Source organism: Hypomesus nipponensis, chromosome 8, assembly GCF_054491055.1.
Source record: "Hypomesus nipponensis isolate SF chromosome 8, ASM5449105v1, whole genome shotgun sequence".
Classification (NCBI taxonomy): Eukaryota; Metazoa; Chordata; class Actinopteri; order Osmeriformes; family Osmeridae; genus Hypomesus; species Hypomesus nipponensis.
The window spans coordinates 1,058,033-1,072,731 of record NC_140368.1 but is presented as its reverse complement, the minus strand read 5'-3'; the positions used below and the strand labels follow the sequence as shown (position 1 = coordinate 1,072,731).

At 54.7% G+C, this 14,699-nt stretch overlaps 1 protein-coding gene across 1 annotated transcript in view; it reads left to right on the top strand.

Moving 5' to 3' along the window:
* Window positions 1–14,699, top strand: part of sspo (SCO-spondin) — a 76,280-nt gene that overhangs the window by 35,851 nt on the left and 25,730 nt on the right. The window contains exons 42-71 of the mRNA XM_084703251.1: window positions 301–399; window positions 764–1,140; window positions 2,832–2,973; window positions 3,137–3,348; window positions 3,994–4,015; window positions 4,184–4,304; window positions 4,418–4,631; window positions 5,134–5,275; window positions 5,491–5,667; window positions 5,760–5,963; window positions 6,132–6,281; window positions 6,368–6,526; window positions 6,711–6,875; window positions 7,671–7,862; window positions 8,180–8,302; window positions 8,484–8,613; window positions 8,727–8,852; window positions 8,942–9,033; window positions 9,290–9,508; window positions 9,643–9,813; window positions 9,923–10,178; window positions 10,819–10,865; window positions 11,207–11,377; window positions 11,498–11,632; window positions 11,820–11,956; window positions 12,805–12,899; window positions 12,992–13,041; window positions 13,277–13,447; window positions 14,083–14,253; window positions 14,370–14,449. Coding sequence (XP_084559377.1) covers window positions 301–399; window positions 764–1,140; window positions 2,832–2,973; window positions 3,137–3,348; window positions 3,994–4,015; window positions 4,184–4,304; window positions 4,418–4,631; window positions 5,134–5,275; window positions 5,491–5,667; window positions 5,760–5,963; window positions 6,132–6,281; window positions 6,368–6,526; window positions 6,711–6,875; window positions 7,671–7,862; window positions 8,180–8,302; window positions 8,484–8,613; window positions 8,727–8,852; window positions 8,942–9,033; window positions 9,290–9,508; window positions 9,643–9,813; window positions 9,923–10,178; window positions 10,819–10,865; window positions 11,207–11,377; window positions 11,498–11,632; window positions 11,820–11,956; window positions 12,805–12,899; window positions 12,992–13,041; window positions 13,277–13,447; window positions 14,083–14,253; window positions 14,370–14,449 — 4,550 coding nt within the window. The remainder of the gene's footprint in view (window positions 1–300; window positions 400–763; window positions 1,141–2,831; window positions 2,974–3,136; window positions 3,349–3,993; window positions 4,016–4,183; window positions 4,305–4,417; window positions 4,632–5,133; window positions 5,276–5,490; window positions 5,668–5,759; window positions 5,964–6,131; window positions 6,282–6,367; window positions 6,527–6,710; window positions 6,876–7,670; window positions 7,863–8,179; window positions 8,303–8,483; window positions 8,614–8,726; window positions 8,853–8,941; window positions 9,034–9,289; window positions 9,509–9,642; window positions 9,814–9,922; window positions 10,179–10,818; window positions 10,866–11,206; window positions 11,378–11,497; window positions 11,633–11,819; window positions 11,957–12,804; window positions 12,900–12,991; window positions 13,042–13,276; window positions 13,448–14,082; window positions 14,254–14,369; window positions 14,450–14,699) is intronic.

The following is a 14,699-nucleotide window of genomic DNA, read 5'->3' as shown; positions in this document are numbered from 1 at the left end:
TCACGTGTTATTGGACTGAATCTGAATCATCTTCAGACACAAGTTTTTCTGCGTTTTTGTATTGTGTATTTGAATAGTTCAGTTAGGAGAGGACAGTATGAAAGAGATGGACTGAATCATCTTTAGTTGTGACTGAATCATCTATAGTTGTGACTGAATCATCTTTAGTTGTGACTGAATGATCTATAGTTGTGACTGAATCATCTATAGTTGTGACTGAATCATCGTTAGTGACAGTCAGGCTCCTGCTCCTCTCTTTCCAGCAGGAATGTAAACATGTAAATGTTTCCTTTCTGGTAGGTGGCAACATCACCGTGACAACAGCTGCCCCTGTCACCTCACCGGTCAGTTCCCCCCCGGTAACGCCCACCCTGCCCACGTACCCCCTGCCGCCCGCAGGTCAGTCACACCCGCCTCTGGGTTTAACTCTCCGCTACGCTTTAGCCCTGTAAGCTAACACGGTCTCATGATATTGAGGTGTTGTGGGATTTTGTATTTTTGTACATACTGTACCTGTGTGTGTGTGCGCGAGAGAGAGAGAGAGAGAGAGAGAGAGAGAGAGAGAGAGAGAGAGAGAGAGAGAGAGAGAGAGAGAGAGAGAGAGAGAGAGAGAGAGAGAGAGAGAGAGAGAGAGAGAGAGAGAGAGAGAGAGAGAGAGAGAGAGAGAGAGAGAGAGAGAGAGAGAGAGAGAGAGAGAGAGAGAGAGAGAGAGAGAGAGAGAGAGAGAGAGAGAGTTGTCTCACATGTGTCCCTCTCTCCTCAGATGAGTGCTGGTCTCCTCTGGGTGTTCAGTCTCTCCCAGACTCCAGCTTCAGTTCCTCCTCCCACCAGCGGGGGAACCCCCCCTGGGCGGGGCGCTTGTATGGCCGTGACCCCCGGGGGGACCTGCAGGGCTGGAGCCCGGAGGCAGAGCAGTACCGCGACCTGCCCCCCGGGCCCCCCCCGGCCCACGGCCTCCTCACACAGCCCCCCTACCTGCAGCTGGACCTGCTGGGGACACACAACATCACGGGGGTGCTGCTCCAGGGCGGGGGGGCGGCGGACGCCTTCGTGTCCAGCTTCTACCTGCAGTTCAGCCCTGACGCCATGCACTGGCACACCTACCAGGAGCTGGTCCCGGAGCAGAGCCCCAGGGCCAAGGTATCGCCAGAGCCTGTCTACTGAGAGCCTGCCCACTCCTGTTTAAGAGAGCCTGCCCACTCCTGTTTAAGAGAGCCTGCCCATTCCTGTTTAAGAGAGCCTGCCCATTCCTGTTTAAGAGAGCCTGCCCATTCCTGTTTAAGAGAGCCTGCCCACTCCTGTTTAAGAGAGCCTGCCCACTCCTGTTTAAGAGAGCCAGCCCACTCCTGTTTAAGAGAGCCTGCCCACTCCTGTTTAAGGAGAGCCTGCCCATTCCTGTTTAAGAGAGCCTGCCCATTCCTGTTTAAGAGAGCCTGCCCATTCCTGTTTAAGAGAGCCTGCCCATTCCTGTTTAAGAGAGCCTGCCCACTCCTGTTTAAGAGAGCCAGCCCACTCCTGTTTAAGAGAGCCTGCCCACTCCTGTTTAAGGAGAGCCTGCCCATTCCTGTTTAAGAGAGCCAGCCCACTCCTGTTTAAGGAGAGCCTGCCCATTCCTGTTTAAGGAGAGCCAGCCCATTCCTGTTTAAGAGAGCCTGCCCACTCCTGTTTAAGAGAGCCTGCCCACTCCTGTTTAAGAGAGCCTGCCCACTCCTGTTTAAGAGAGCCTGCCCACTCCTGTTTAAGGAGAGCCTGCCCACTCCTGTTTAAGAGAGCCTGCCCACTCCTGTTTAAGAGAGCCTGCCCACTCCTGTTTAAGAGAGCCTGCCCATTCCTGTTTAAGAGAGCCTGCCCACTCCTGTTTAAGAGAGCCAGCCCACTCCCTATCAATCATCGTTGTGCAAAATTTGGTTGCAGTTCCACCAGAGTTCCACTGGGAGTAATCGCGCGAGGGAGTGCTAAATGAATGGCAGTCTATGGAGTTAAACGGCTAAATTTGTCTCTTTCACCTGATTGTCTTTGAGAAATCTCAGATTTGTTTGTAGTTTTTGCATGTTCAACATGGATTACAGGTCAAAAGTTGAATGTGAAGTACTTATGTCCTTTTGATTTCTTACAGGGTAAGTCGTTGGTGCCCATAACATGCTAGCTTTCTGCTAATGAATGCTGATTGGTTAGTGAACCAGAGACTACGACCAGAGCTCCCGCCTGATGGCATCCGAAGCAGAACCAGAATGTCAGAGCATTAGCAACATTAGCAACAACATTAGCAAGCCAAAACTCTTTCTAGCATGTGTATTGACAGGGAGAGCCTAACCTGTCAGCTGTGTTGTCGATGCCCTGAGAGAAAGAAGGAAGAGACCAGAGCTTATCGTAATGCGGTATCTTTGGTCGTACGATGTGTATGACGTCATTGACATTTTAAAAGGATTTTTAAGAGAGAAAAGCGACTTTAAAAAAATCTGACACCCAGCAGTGTGTATTTAATTGCCTCCCCTTTCGAATTCAACATTCAAATTACTAGACAAAAACATTTTATGCTTAGAAAAGTGGATTTTGAGGGGTATAGCTCCATAGACCTCCATTCATTCTGCACTGGACCGTTAGCACCCTCATATGGAACTAGGGTGGAACTGCAACCAGTTCAGAACCCGGAAGTTTCCAGAGAGAGGCAGTTCTCCCCATATTAGACATTTTCTGGTACCTCACTGCTGTTAATCTGCTGTCTGGAGGTCAGGGTCTTCTTCTGCTGTCTGGAGGTCAGGGTCTTCTTCTGCTGTCTGGAGGTCAGGGTCTTCTTCTGCCCACAACCATTCACCCGTCCCTCTGTCTAGGTGTTCCTGGGTAACCATGATGACCGTGGCGTGGTGGAGGTCCGTCTGGACAGGATGGTGGCGGGGAGGTTTGTGCGTGTGCTGCCTCACGACTTCCAGAACGGCATCTACCTCCGCCTGGAGCTCATGGGCTGTGGAGACAGTGAGTCAGGTCCTGTCCAGGACCTACACACAGCCATACAGAGCCACATGCAACCACAATATTTTTTCATTACTTTTTGGGGAAAATACGTTTTGCCCCCTGCTTGAGAGCCCTGTGTTAGATGTTCCTGTGTTTACCAGCTGGTGTGCTCTGTCCTCCTCAGGGGCCCAGCCCTCGCCCACGCCCCGGGGCTGTCCCAGAGGGCAGTACTCCTGCCCTCCACCAGGGGGCTGCATCAGCAGCTCGCTGCGCTGCGACGGGGTGGCCCACTGCCCCCGCGGGGAGGACGAGGAGGGCTGCCAGGGGCACATCACCCCCCGCCCCGCCCCCCTCAGGACCCCCTCCATGGCCGCTGTCACCCACGCCACGCCCACGGTGAGGCGCCCTGCTGTCAGACTCATATTTAGATGATTTATAATAAACAGTGATGATATGGGTAGTGGTGTATTAGTGATTTATAATAAACAGTGATGATATGGGTAGTGGTGTATTAGTGATTTATAATAAACAGTGATGATATGGGTAGTGGTGTATTAGTGATTTATAATAAACAGTGATGATATGGGTAGTGGTGTATTAGTGATTTATAATAAACAGTGATGATATGGATAGTGGTGTATTAGTGATTTATAATAAACAGTGATGATATGGATAGTGGTGTATTAGTGATTTATAATAAACAGTGATGATATGGATAGTGGTGTATTAGTGATTTATAATAAACAGTGATGATATGGGTAGTGGTGTATTAGTGATTTATAATAAACAGTGATGATATGGGTAGTGGTGTATTAGTGATTTATAATAAACAGTGATGATATGGGTAGTGGTGCATTAGTGATTTAGCGGATACTTCAGTCCAAAGCCATGTGCAGGGGGATTTGAACCTGAAAGCTGTTGATGGTGCGGTTAAATGCTGTAATACTGAGCTGTACCCACACACATTTAATTTATTTAGCGGATGCTTTTATCCGTGTGTGTCAACAGCAAACTATAACAGTGTGTGTTGTGTGTTCACAGCAAGGAGGGCCTGGATACAGAGGTGAGCTTGACTGAGAAGAGTCTCTCCTCCTCTCTCCTCTCCTCTCCTCTCCTCTCTCCTCCTCTCTCCTCTCCTCAGCTTCTGAATCATCTGTGACCAACAGGTAAATACTACTTCTTTAGAACAGTGTGTGTGTGTGTGTGTGTCTCTGTGTGTGTGTGTCCTCAGGCGTGTGTTCGTCTCCCCTGGGTCTGGAGGATGGGAGGATTCGTTATGGTCAGCTGACCTCCTCCTCCTCCCGGGAGAACAACCCCGCTGACGCAGGACGCCTCAACATCGTACCCAATGTGTGAGTACACACACACACACATAGACACGCACACACACACACACACACACACACACACACAGAGACACACACAGACAGAGACACACAGGTAGCATGGTGCTGTGTGGTCTCAGCCAGGTGATGGAGCCAGGCTGGAGCCCTCTTCCAGCAGACCCCCAGCCCTACTTCCAGGTGGACCTTCTGGAGCCCACCTGGGTGTCAGGCGTGGTGACCCAGGGCGGAGAGCGCATGTGGGGCTACCTCAGCAAGTACCGGCTGGCCTTTGCTCTGGTGCCAAGCCACTTCTCCAACTACACCCAGACCAGCCGGCCTGGCAGCCCTCCCAAGGTACACCATCACCATCACAAGATCTCTAATAATGACACTGTGTTCATGGAGCAGACCATCCAGAGAGATGTACGCAGGGGCATTTGAACCTAGGACCTCTTGATCTGCAGTAAAATGCTCTAACCACTGAGCTTGTTTAGGTTGTTCTTAGTGGAATCTTCTGAGGTGATGTTTATGTTGTTGTTGTTGTTGTTGTGGTCAGGTGTTTGAGGTGATGTTGTTGTGGTCAGGTGTTTGAGGTGATGTTTTTGTTGTTGTGGACAGGTGTTTGAGGTGATGTTGTTGTTGTTGTGGTCAGGTGTTTGAGGTGATGTTGATGTTGTTGTGGACAGGTGTTTGAGGTGATGTTGTTGTTGTTGTGGACAGGTGTTTGAGGTGATGTTGTTGTTGTTGTGGTCAGGTGTTTGAGGTGATGTTGTTGTGGTCAGGTGTTTGAGGTGATGTTGTTGTTGTTGTTGTGGTCAGGTGTTTGAGGTGATGTTGTTGTTGTTGTTGTGGTCAGGTGTTTGAGGTGCGCATGGTGGGCAGGGCCCCGGTGACCCGCTGGCTGGAGCGTCTGGTCCGCGCACGCTACCTGCGCATCATCCCCCTGGAGTTCAGACACACCTTCTACCTGCGGGTGGAAGTCCTGGGCTGCAGGGGGGGTAAGCACACACCTGGGACCTCTCACAGATCCACACACTTGAGACACACTTACATCTATCAGAAATCTGTTCTATCTAACTGAAATCTATCTGTCTTAAATCTATCTATTGGATATCTAGCTTACATTTATGATAAACTAGGCTAGTTCCTTAATGGTTCCTGATTTGAGAGAACCTGTGATTTTGCGTTGAAAGTTTCTTCCTCTGTCTTCCAGATGAGCTGGTGACCCCCAGCAGTGTGACCACGTCTCCCCCTGGTGGTGGGGTGGTGACAGTGCATGGCTGCAGGCCGGGCCAGTTTGCGTGCCGCGGGGGTAGGGAGTGTGTTCCTGTGTCTGCACTGTGTGACGGCCGGCAGGACTGCCAGGACCACTCTGACGAGCTCGACTGTGGTAACACTGCATTTCTATTTTCTGAATCATGTAAAACCAGGGTCACAGACAGTTTCAGAGATCAGGATTGATTCGCTCCGTCTGCCCCACAGGCACAACCCCCACGGGAGGGTTGCCAGGGATACAGAACCACACCCTGCCCACAGGAAGTCCAGGTTTCCATAACTACACCACTGGAGCTCCGGGGCTGCACAGCACGACAGCCCAAGGTGGGCGTCCAGGCTTGGCCTCCTCTGCCAGCCCGGGGCTGCAGCCCAGCACCCCGCACCCTGGACCCCCCGCCCTGCACTCCACAGGTCAGGACACCAGGACTACCAGCATGTACCAGGTCAACTGACCTTTCTTCGGAAATAACAGTAATAATACCAGCCAGGTCCAACACTGGAAGGCCTTCCGTGTGTGAAGGAGGATTTTAGTTTCTACTTCAGCTTCCCATGATGCCTCAGCCTACGCTCTCTCTGCAGCGGCCTGGACCACGCCCCACGACGGGGGTCTCCCTAGGGTGCTGTGTCTGGAGGGCCAGTTCACCTGCCGGGCGGGGGGGTGTGTGGACGCCAGGCGGCTGTGTGACGGCATGAGGGACTGTCTGGACGGCTCGGATGAAGAGCGCTGTGGTACAGGTTTACATGTTTCACATATCACCATTATCATCACCGTCATTATCATCATCGTACTACTTCTGAGGTGTTGTCTCCTCCAGGGCCCACCGCCAGCCCCAGTGTGTCCACACAGCGCCCCCTGGTGCCCAGCCCCTGCTCCCACAAGCAGTTCTCCTGCCTCAGCGGGGAGTGTGTCCACCTGGACCGCAAGTGTGACCTCACCAGGGACTGTGCCGACGGCTCGGACGAGAGGAACTGTGGTAGGACACACACCTGGTCTCTGTCACACACCTGGTCCCTGTCACACACCTGGTCCCTGTCACACACCTGGTCCCTGTCACACACCTGGTCCCTGTCACACACCTGGTCCCTGTCACACACCTGGTCCCTGTCACACACCTGGTCCCTACTAGATGCTGATGTAGGGTGTGTTGTCCTCCCCAGTGGACTGCATCATGTCAGGCTGGAGCCTGTGGAGCCGCTGCAGTGTGACCTGTGGGCTGGGCTCGCTGTTCCGCCAGAGGAGCATCCAGAGAGATGCCCTGCACGGAGGCTCCTGTGGAGGGGCGCAGTTCGACAGCAGGGCCTGCTTCCCCCAGGCCTGCCCAGGTCAGCTGGACGGCCCTGTCTGATTAAGGATCCTCATCCCTCTCTGTTCCCATATCTCTCTCTCCTCATCCCTGTCTCTCCTCATCCCTCTCTCTCCTCATCCCTCTCTCTCCTCATCCCTCTCTCTCCTCATCCCTCTCTGTTCCCATCTCTCTCTCTCCTCATCCCTCACTCTCTTCTCTGTCTCTCTCCTCATCCCTCTCTCTCTTCTCTGTCTCTCTCCTCATCCCTCTCTCTCCTTGTCCCTGTCTTTCCTCATCCCTCTCTCTCCTCATCCCTCTCTGTTCCCATCTCTCTCTCTCCTCATCCCTCACTCTCTTCTCTGTCTCTCTCCTCATCCCTCTCTCTCCTCATCTCTCTCTCCTCATCCCTCTCTCTCCTCATCCCTCTCTCTCCTCATCCCTCTCTCTCCTCATCTCTCTCTCCTCATCCCTATTTCTCATCATCTCTCTCTCCATCTCTTTCTTCTAATGGCCTACAGTCACCTCTGTCTTCAACTGTCTCTTCTTGTGGCTCACAGTCAGCTTCAATCTCTCATATATCTCTCTGTCTCTCCCTTCATCCTTTTAAATCATTTTCTCCCCCCTCCTCCTCTCTCCCCTCCTCCTCTCTCCCCTCCTCCTCTCTCCCCTCCTCCTCTCCTCTCTCCTCCTCCTCTCTCCTCCTCCTCTCCCCCCTCTCCTCCTCCTCTCTCCTCCTCTCTCTTCCTGCTCTCTCCTCCTCTTCTCTCCTCCTCCTCTCTCCTCCTCTCTCTTTCTCCTCTCCCCTCCTCTCCTCCTTCTTCTCCTCCTCCAGTGGACGGCCAGTGGTCTGAGTGGACAGAGTGGTCCCGGTGTGATGTCATGTGTGGGGGCGGGGTCAGGAGGAGGAACCGCACCTGTTCGGCCCCGCCCCCTAAAAACGGGGGGCATGACTGTGGGGGCATGACCCTGCAGAGCCAGAGCTGCAACAGCCAACCCTGCGGCTCCGGCACCGACACACAGACAGGTGGGAGTTATACTGGGAGTCATCCTGGGAGTCATCCTGGGAGTCCTACTGGGAATCCTACTGGGAGTCCTACTGGGAGTCCTACTGGGAGTCCTACTGGGAGTCCTACTGGGAGTCCTACTGGGAGTCCTACTGGGAGTCCTACTGGGAGTCCTACTGGGAGTCCTACTGGGAGTCCTACTGGGAGTCCTACTGGGAGTCACACTGGGAGTCATACTGGGAATACTGGACAGCACCAGTATACTGGGGGTTATTGGGAATACTGGTATGACTGAGGTTGTGTGAGTGTGCCTGGCTAACATAGTTGTGTGTTCCAGGCTGCAGTAACGGCATGGTTCTGGTGAAGGAGGGAGACTGCCAGGTGGCCATGTTGGATCCCTGCCCCCCCACATGCTCTGATCTAAGCTCCGCCCCCAACTGCTCCTCCACGTGCCTGGCTGGTATGGGGCTGGGGGGTGGGGGGCTGGGGGGCTGGTATGGGGCTGGGGGGTGGGGGGCTGGGGGGCTGGTATGGGGCTGGGGGGTGGGGGGTGTACACAGCGTGCTCAGTCTGGTATGGGACAGGACTAACAGACAGGTGTGTGTGTGTGTGTCTGTGTGTGTGTGTGTGTGTGTGTGCAGGCTGTCGCTGCGCGGCAGGTCTGTTCCTGCAGAACGGTCGCTGTGTGAGCTCCAGCCAGTGTCTCTGTCACTGGGGAGGGCTCACCCTCAAGCCTGGACAGACACTCAGCAGGGAGTCCTGCCACGCATGGTGAGAACACACACACACTCAGCAGGGAGTCCTGCCACACATTTACACACACATTTACACACTTAAACCCTCAGATAAACACGTACACACAGTTAACCTTTGTTCCCCTACAGTGTGTGTCAACATGGCCTTGTTACCTGCGACAACTCCAGCTGTGTGGCCTTTTGTGATTGGTCAGCCTGGTCGTCATGGACACCGTGTGACAGCACCTGTGGGGTTGGAATCCAGCAACGCTACAGGTGACCAATTACCTGATGACCTTTAACCCTCTCCAACCCTGTCCCTGGCCTTAACCCTGCTCAGCCCTGTGTGTGTGGTGTGTGTTCAGGTCTACAGTGAGTCCACCAGGTGGCGCCAGAGTTCAGCCCTGCTCTGGAGACTCAGCTGAGGCCAGGCAGTGCTTCAGCCCCTGTCCTCCTGGTACACACACACACACACACACACCCTGTCTTCCTGGTACACACACACACACACCCTGTCCTCCTGGTGCGCACACACACACACTCTGTCCTCCTGGTACACACACACACACACCCTGTCCTCCTGGTGCACACACGCTGTCCTCCTGGTACACACACGCACACACATTACGATTATTATATGTTTAGAAGATCAGATGTAGGTTTAGATTATTGATGCTAGGTTCAGATGACCAGTGTAACTTGTGTAACGGCAGGCCCCGACCAGGAGGGGGCGCTGTGGGGAGAGTGGACCGTCTGGTCGGACTGCAGTAAGACCTGTTTCAACCACGTGGACCAGGTGGGCCTGAGGCGACGGTTCCGGAGCTGCAACCACACACTCTCACACTCACACACACTCAACCACACACTCTCGACATCTGGCTGTGAAGGAGATACTGAGGAGCAGGAACCCTGCAACACTGTACACTGTCCAGGTACACACACACACACACACACACTGTCCAGGTACTGTATACACACACACACATACTATACTTACTATGTACTCACTCAGACATACACATAGTATACAGCTATACTTCCTGTAATACACTCCCTCTGTGCCCAGTGGCGGGGGGCTGGTCAGACTGGTCCTCCTGGTCCCAGTGCTCGGCAGATTGTGACTCGGGGGTGCAGACCAGACGGCGCTCCTGCAGTACCCCCTCCCCCCAGCATGGGGGCAGCACCTGCCCAGGACCACACATACAGACGCGGGACTGCAACTCCCACCCCTGCTCAGGTACAGGCCATGACGCAGTCCTACAGCAGACTAGTGGCAGGGGGATTCGAACCTGGGACCTCTTGATTTGAAGTCGTATGCTCTAACCACTAAGCTGTGTGTCCCCCAGGCGTGTGTCCCGAGGGCATGGTGTACCTGACGGCGCAGCAGTGTGGGGCTCAGGGCGGGGCGTGTCCCCGCATGTGTCTGGACGTGGCGGCGGGGGAGGTGCAGTGTGCCACACGCTGCTACGACGGCTGCTACTGCGGCCCCGCCCTCTACCTGCTCAACCACACCTGCGTCCCCCGCGCACTCTGCCCTTGCTACCACCAGGGGGCGCTCCACCCCCCCGGCACCACCCTGCCTGGGGACGCATGCAACAACTGGTACTGTCTGTTGTCCAGTATTATACTATACTGTACTGTACTGTACTGTACTGTACTATACTGCAACAACTGGTACTGTCTGTTGTCCAGTACTATACTATACTGTACTGTACTATACTATACTATACTATACTGTACTGTACTGTACTATACTATACTATACTATACTATACTGCAACAACTGGTACTGTCTGTTGTCCAGTATTATACTATACTGTACTGTACTGTACTGTACTGTACTATACTGCAACAACTGGTACTGTCTGTTGTCCAGTACTATACTATACTGTACTGTACTATACTATACTATACTGTACTGTACTGTACTGTACTATACTATACTATACTATACTATACTGCAACAACTGGTACTGTCTGTTGTCCAGTACTATACTATACTGTACTGTACTGTACTATACTATACTATACTGTACTGTACTGTACTATACTATACTATACTATACTGTACTGTACTGTACTATACTATACTATACTATACTATACTATACTATACTGCAACAACTGGTACACTGTCTGTTGTCCAGTACTATACTATGCTGTACTGCAACTACTGCTGTATGACAACATGTTTATAGCAACTTGAACATTGTCTCTGTCTCTGTGTGTGTGTGTCCAACAGCACCTGTCATAACGGGGAAATGGAGTGCAGCTCGTCCCCCTGCCCTGGTGAGTGTGTTGCCACAGCAACCAGCTGAATCAGCTGTCAGGCTGCTTTGTCTTTCCTCTGTTTACCTCCTGTCTGTCTTACTGTTACTCCTCCTCCTCTGCCCCCTCCTCCTGTCTATCTTACTGTTACTCCTTCTCTCTCCTCTCCCCCCTCCTCCTGACTGTCTTACTGTTACTCCTCCTCTCCCCCCTCCTCTCTCTTCCTCCCCCCTCCTCCTTCTCTCCTCCCTCCTCTCCCCCTCCTCCTTCCCTCCTCTCTCTTCCTCCCCCCTTCCTCCTCCTCCTCTCTCCTCCTCCTCTCCCCCCTCCTGTCTCCTCCTACCCCCTCCTCCCTCCCCCAGTGGATTGTGGGTGGAGCAGCTGGACTAGGTGGAGCGCCTGCAGTCGTACGTGTGACGTGGGCGTGAGGAGACGTTACCGTTCAGGGACCAATCCGCCGCCAGCGTTTGGGGGGCGTGTCTGCAGGGGCGACAGGATTGGTCTGGACACCTGCAGCCTGGAACCATGCCAGGGTGAGAAGAAGTGATGTCATCCTTATGTGGGGAATGGTTGACCAATCAAAAGTTTGTTTTGCTAGATTAGCTTTTAAGTAAATGTGGAACAAATGTGTGTGTGTGTGTGTGTGTGAGCAGGTGTGAAGGAGCCCTGGAGCCCCTGGTCAGAGTGCTCCGTGTCGTGTGGGGGAGGCTACAGGAACAGGACCAGAGGACCCTTCAGAAAACACGGCACCGCACAGCAGTTCAGCGCCTGCAGCCTGCAGCCCTGCGGTCAGTCCACATGTACACACACACACTCACACACACACACACACACACACTGTATCTGTAGCCTTTATATCCATGTTCAACAGAATGACTCGTAAACAAGAATTAGCCGTAGAAAAACGTTCTGGAATGACCTCAGACATACCTGTACAAATTCACCTGTGTATGGTGTGTGTTTGTGTGTGCCCAGCAGCAGGAGGTGTGTGTCCAGGGGGGCAGGAGTGGAAGGTGTGTGTGATCGGGCCGGTCACCTGCTCTGACCTGAGTTTGGACCGCTACAGGAACTGCACCCCAGGGTGCCAGTGTCCCAGAGGGACTCTGCTGCAGGTCTGCCTTCACACACACACACCTCACACACACCTCACACACACCTCACACACACACCTCACACACACCTCACACACACACCTCACACACACACCTCACACACACCTCACACACACACCTCACACACACCTCACACACACCTCACACACACACCTCACACACACCTCACACACACACCTCACACACACACCTCACACACACCTCACACACACCTCACACACACCTCACACACACCTCACACACACACCTCACACACACACCTCACACACACCTCACACACACCTCACACACACCTCACACACATCTCACACACACCTCACACACATCTCACACACACCTCACACACACACCTCACACACACACCTCACACACACACCTCACACACACACCTCACACACACACCTCACACACACCTCACACACATCTCACACACACCTCTCACACACACCTCACACACACCTCACACACACCTCACACACACCTCCCACACCTCACACACACCTCACACACACCTCACACACACCTCACACACACACCTCACACACCTCACACACACCTCGCACACACACCTCACACACACCTCACACACATCTCACACACACCTCACACACACCTCACACAAACACCTCACACAAACACCTCACACAAACACCTCACACACACCTCACACACACCTCACACACACCTCACACACATCTCACACACACCTCACACACACCTCACACACACACCACACACACACCTCACACACCTCACACACACACCTCACACACCTCACACACATCTCACACACACCTCACACACACCTCACACACACACCTCACACACACTCTTTGTTTTCTCCCCAGGACGGAGTGTGTGTGTGGGAGTTGGAGTGTCGCTGTGATGTGGATGGGGCCCAGTATGAGCCGGGAGACACCGTCACCATGGACTGTAACAACTGGTGAGTGTGTGTGAGTGTGTGAGTGTGTGTGTGTGAGTGAGTGTGTGTGTGTGTGTGTGAGTGTTGTGCTGACCTGTGCTGTCCTCCACCAGTACCTGTGACTCGGGGAGGCTGGTGAACTGCACACAGTCCAGCTGTGATGGTGAGGGACCTTCAGCAAGTCAACACAGTGACCTCTTAACAACACAGTCCTCTGGTGTTGACCCCAACCTGACCTCCTCCACTCCCTCTCCTCCCTCCACTCCCTCTCCTCCTCCTCCACTCCCTCTCCTCCTCCACTCCCTCTCCTCCTCCTCCACTCCCTCTCCTCCTCCTCCACTCCCTCTTCTCCTCCTCCACTCCCTCCCTCTCCTCCTCCTTCTCTCCTCCTCTCCTAGTGGACGGTCAGTGGTCGGCGTGGACACCGTGGGGTCAGTGTTCTGTGGCGTGTGGGGCGGGGCTCCAGTCCCGGTACCGGTTCTGCTCCAGCCCGCAGCGCTCAGGCAGCGGCCTGTTCTGTCTGGGACCTGACCGGCAGGACCGCGTCTGCATGGAGGCCTCCTGCTCCCGTGAGTCACCCTGGAGGGCTGCTAGTCTGGGCTGTAGGTCTGGGCTGCAGGTCTGGGCTGCAGGTCTGGGCTGCAGGTCTGGGCTGCAGGTCTGGGCTGCAGGTCTGGCCTGCAGGTCTGGGCTGCAGGTCTGGGCTGCAGGTCTGGGCTGCAGGTCTGGGCTGCAGGTCTGGCCTGCAGGTCTGGGCTGCAGGTCTGGCCTGCAGGTCTGGGCTGCAGGTCTGGCCTGCAGGTCTGGGCTGCAGGTCTGGCCTGCAGGTCTGGGCTGCAGGTCTGGGCTGCAGGTCTGGGCTGCAGGTCTGGGCTGCAGGTCTGGGCTGCAGGTCTGGCCTGTAGGTCTGGGCTGCAGGTCTGGGCTGCAGGTCTGGGCTGCAGGTCTGGGCTGCAGGTCTGGCCTGCAGGTCTGGGCTGCAGGTCTGGCCTGCAGGTCTGGGCTGCAGGTCTGGCCTGCAGGTCTGGGCTGCAGGTCTGGCCTGCAGGTCTGGGCTGCAGGTCTGGGCTGCAGGTCTGGGCTGCAGGTCTGGGCTGCAGGTCTGGGCTGCAGGTCTGGGCTGCTAACTACCAGTACATGACTGGCAGCTTCTGTCCACGACCTGATGTCATGCTGTCCTCCACTGATGTCATGCTGTCCTCAGGTGATGGAGGCTGGGGCTCCTGGAGCAACTGGACGGACTGTACCAAGTCCTGTGGCGGGGGGGTCCAGAGCCGGCGGCGGGAATGTGACAGCCCGGCCCCTGAGGGCCAGGGTGACTACTGTGAGGGGCTGGGGAGCGAGGTCACTTCCTGCAACACTGACCACTGCCCAGGTACGCACACCCCCGGAATCATACTCACCTTAATACAGGCATGGGTGTGTGGTAGCGTTAACCTGGCGATGTACGTTCATTTGTCTGCTTGCGTGTTTGTGTGTGTGTGTTTCCAGTGGCCCCCTGCTCTCAGGTCCCTGGCACGGCCTTCAGCAGCTGTGGCCCCTCATGTCCTCGCTCCTGCGACGACCTGGCTGTGAGTGACCCTCCCCTCCCCCCCTCCCCCCTGTTCCCCTCCCCCCCTCCTCCCCCCTCCTGTTCCTCTCCCCCCCCCTCCCCCCTGTTCCCCTCCCCCTGTTCCCCTCCCCCCTGTTCCCCTCCCCCTGTTCCCCTCCCCCCTGTTCCCCTCCCCTCCCCCCCTCCCCCCTGTTCCCCTCCCCCCTCCTCCCCCCTCCTGTTCCTCTCCCCCCCCTCCCCCCTGTTCCCCTCCCCCTGTTCCCCTCCCC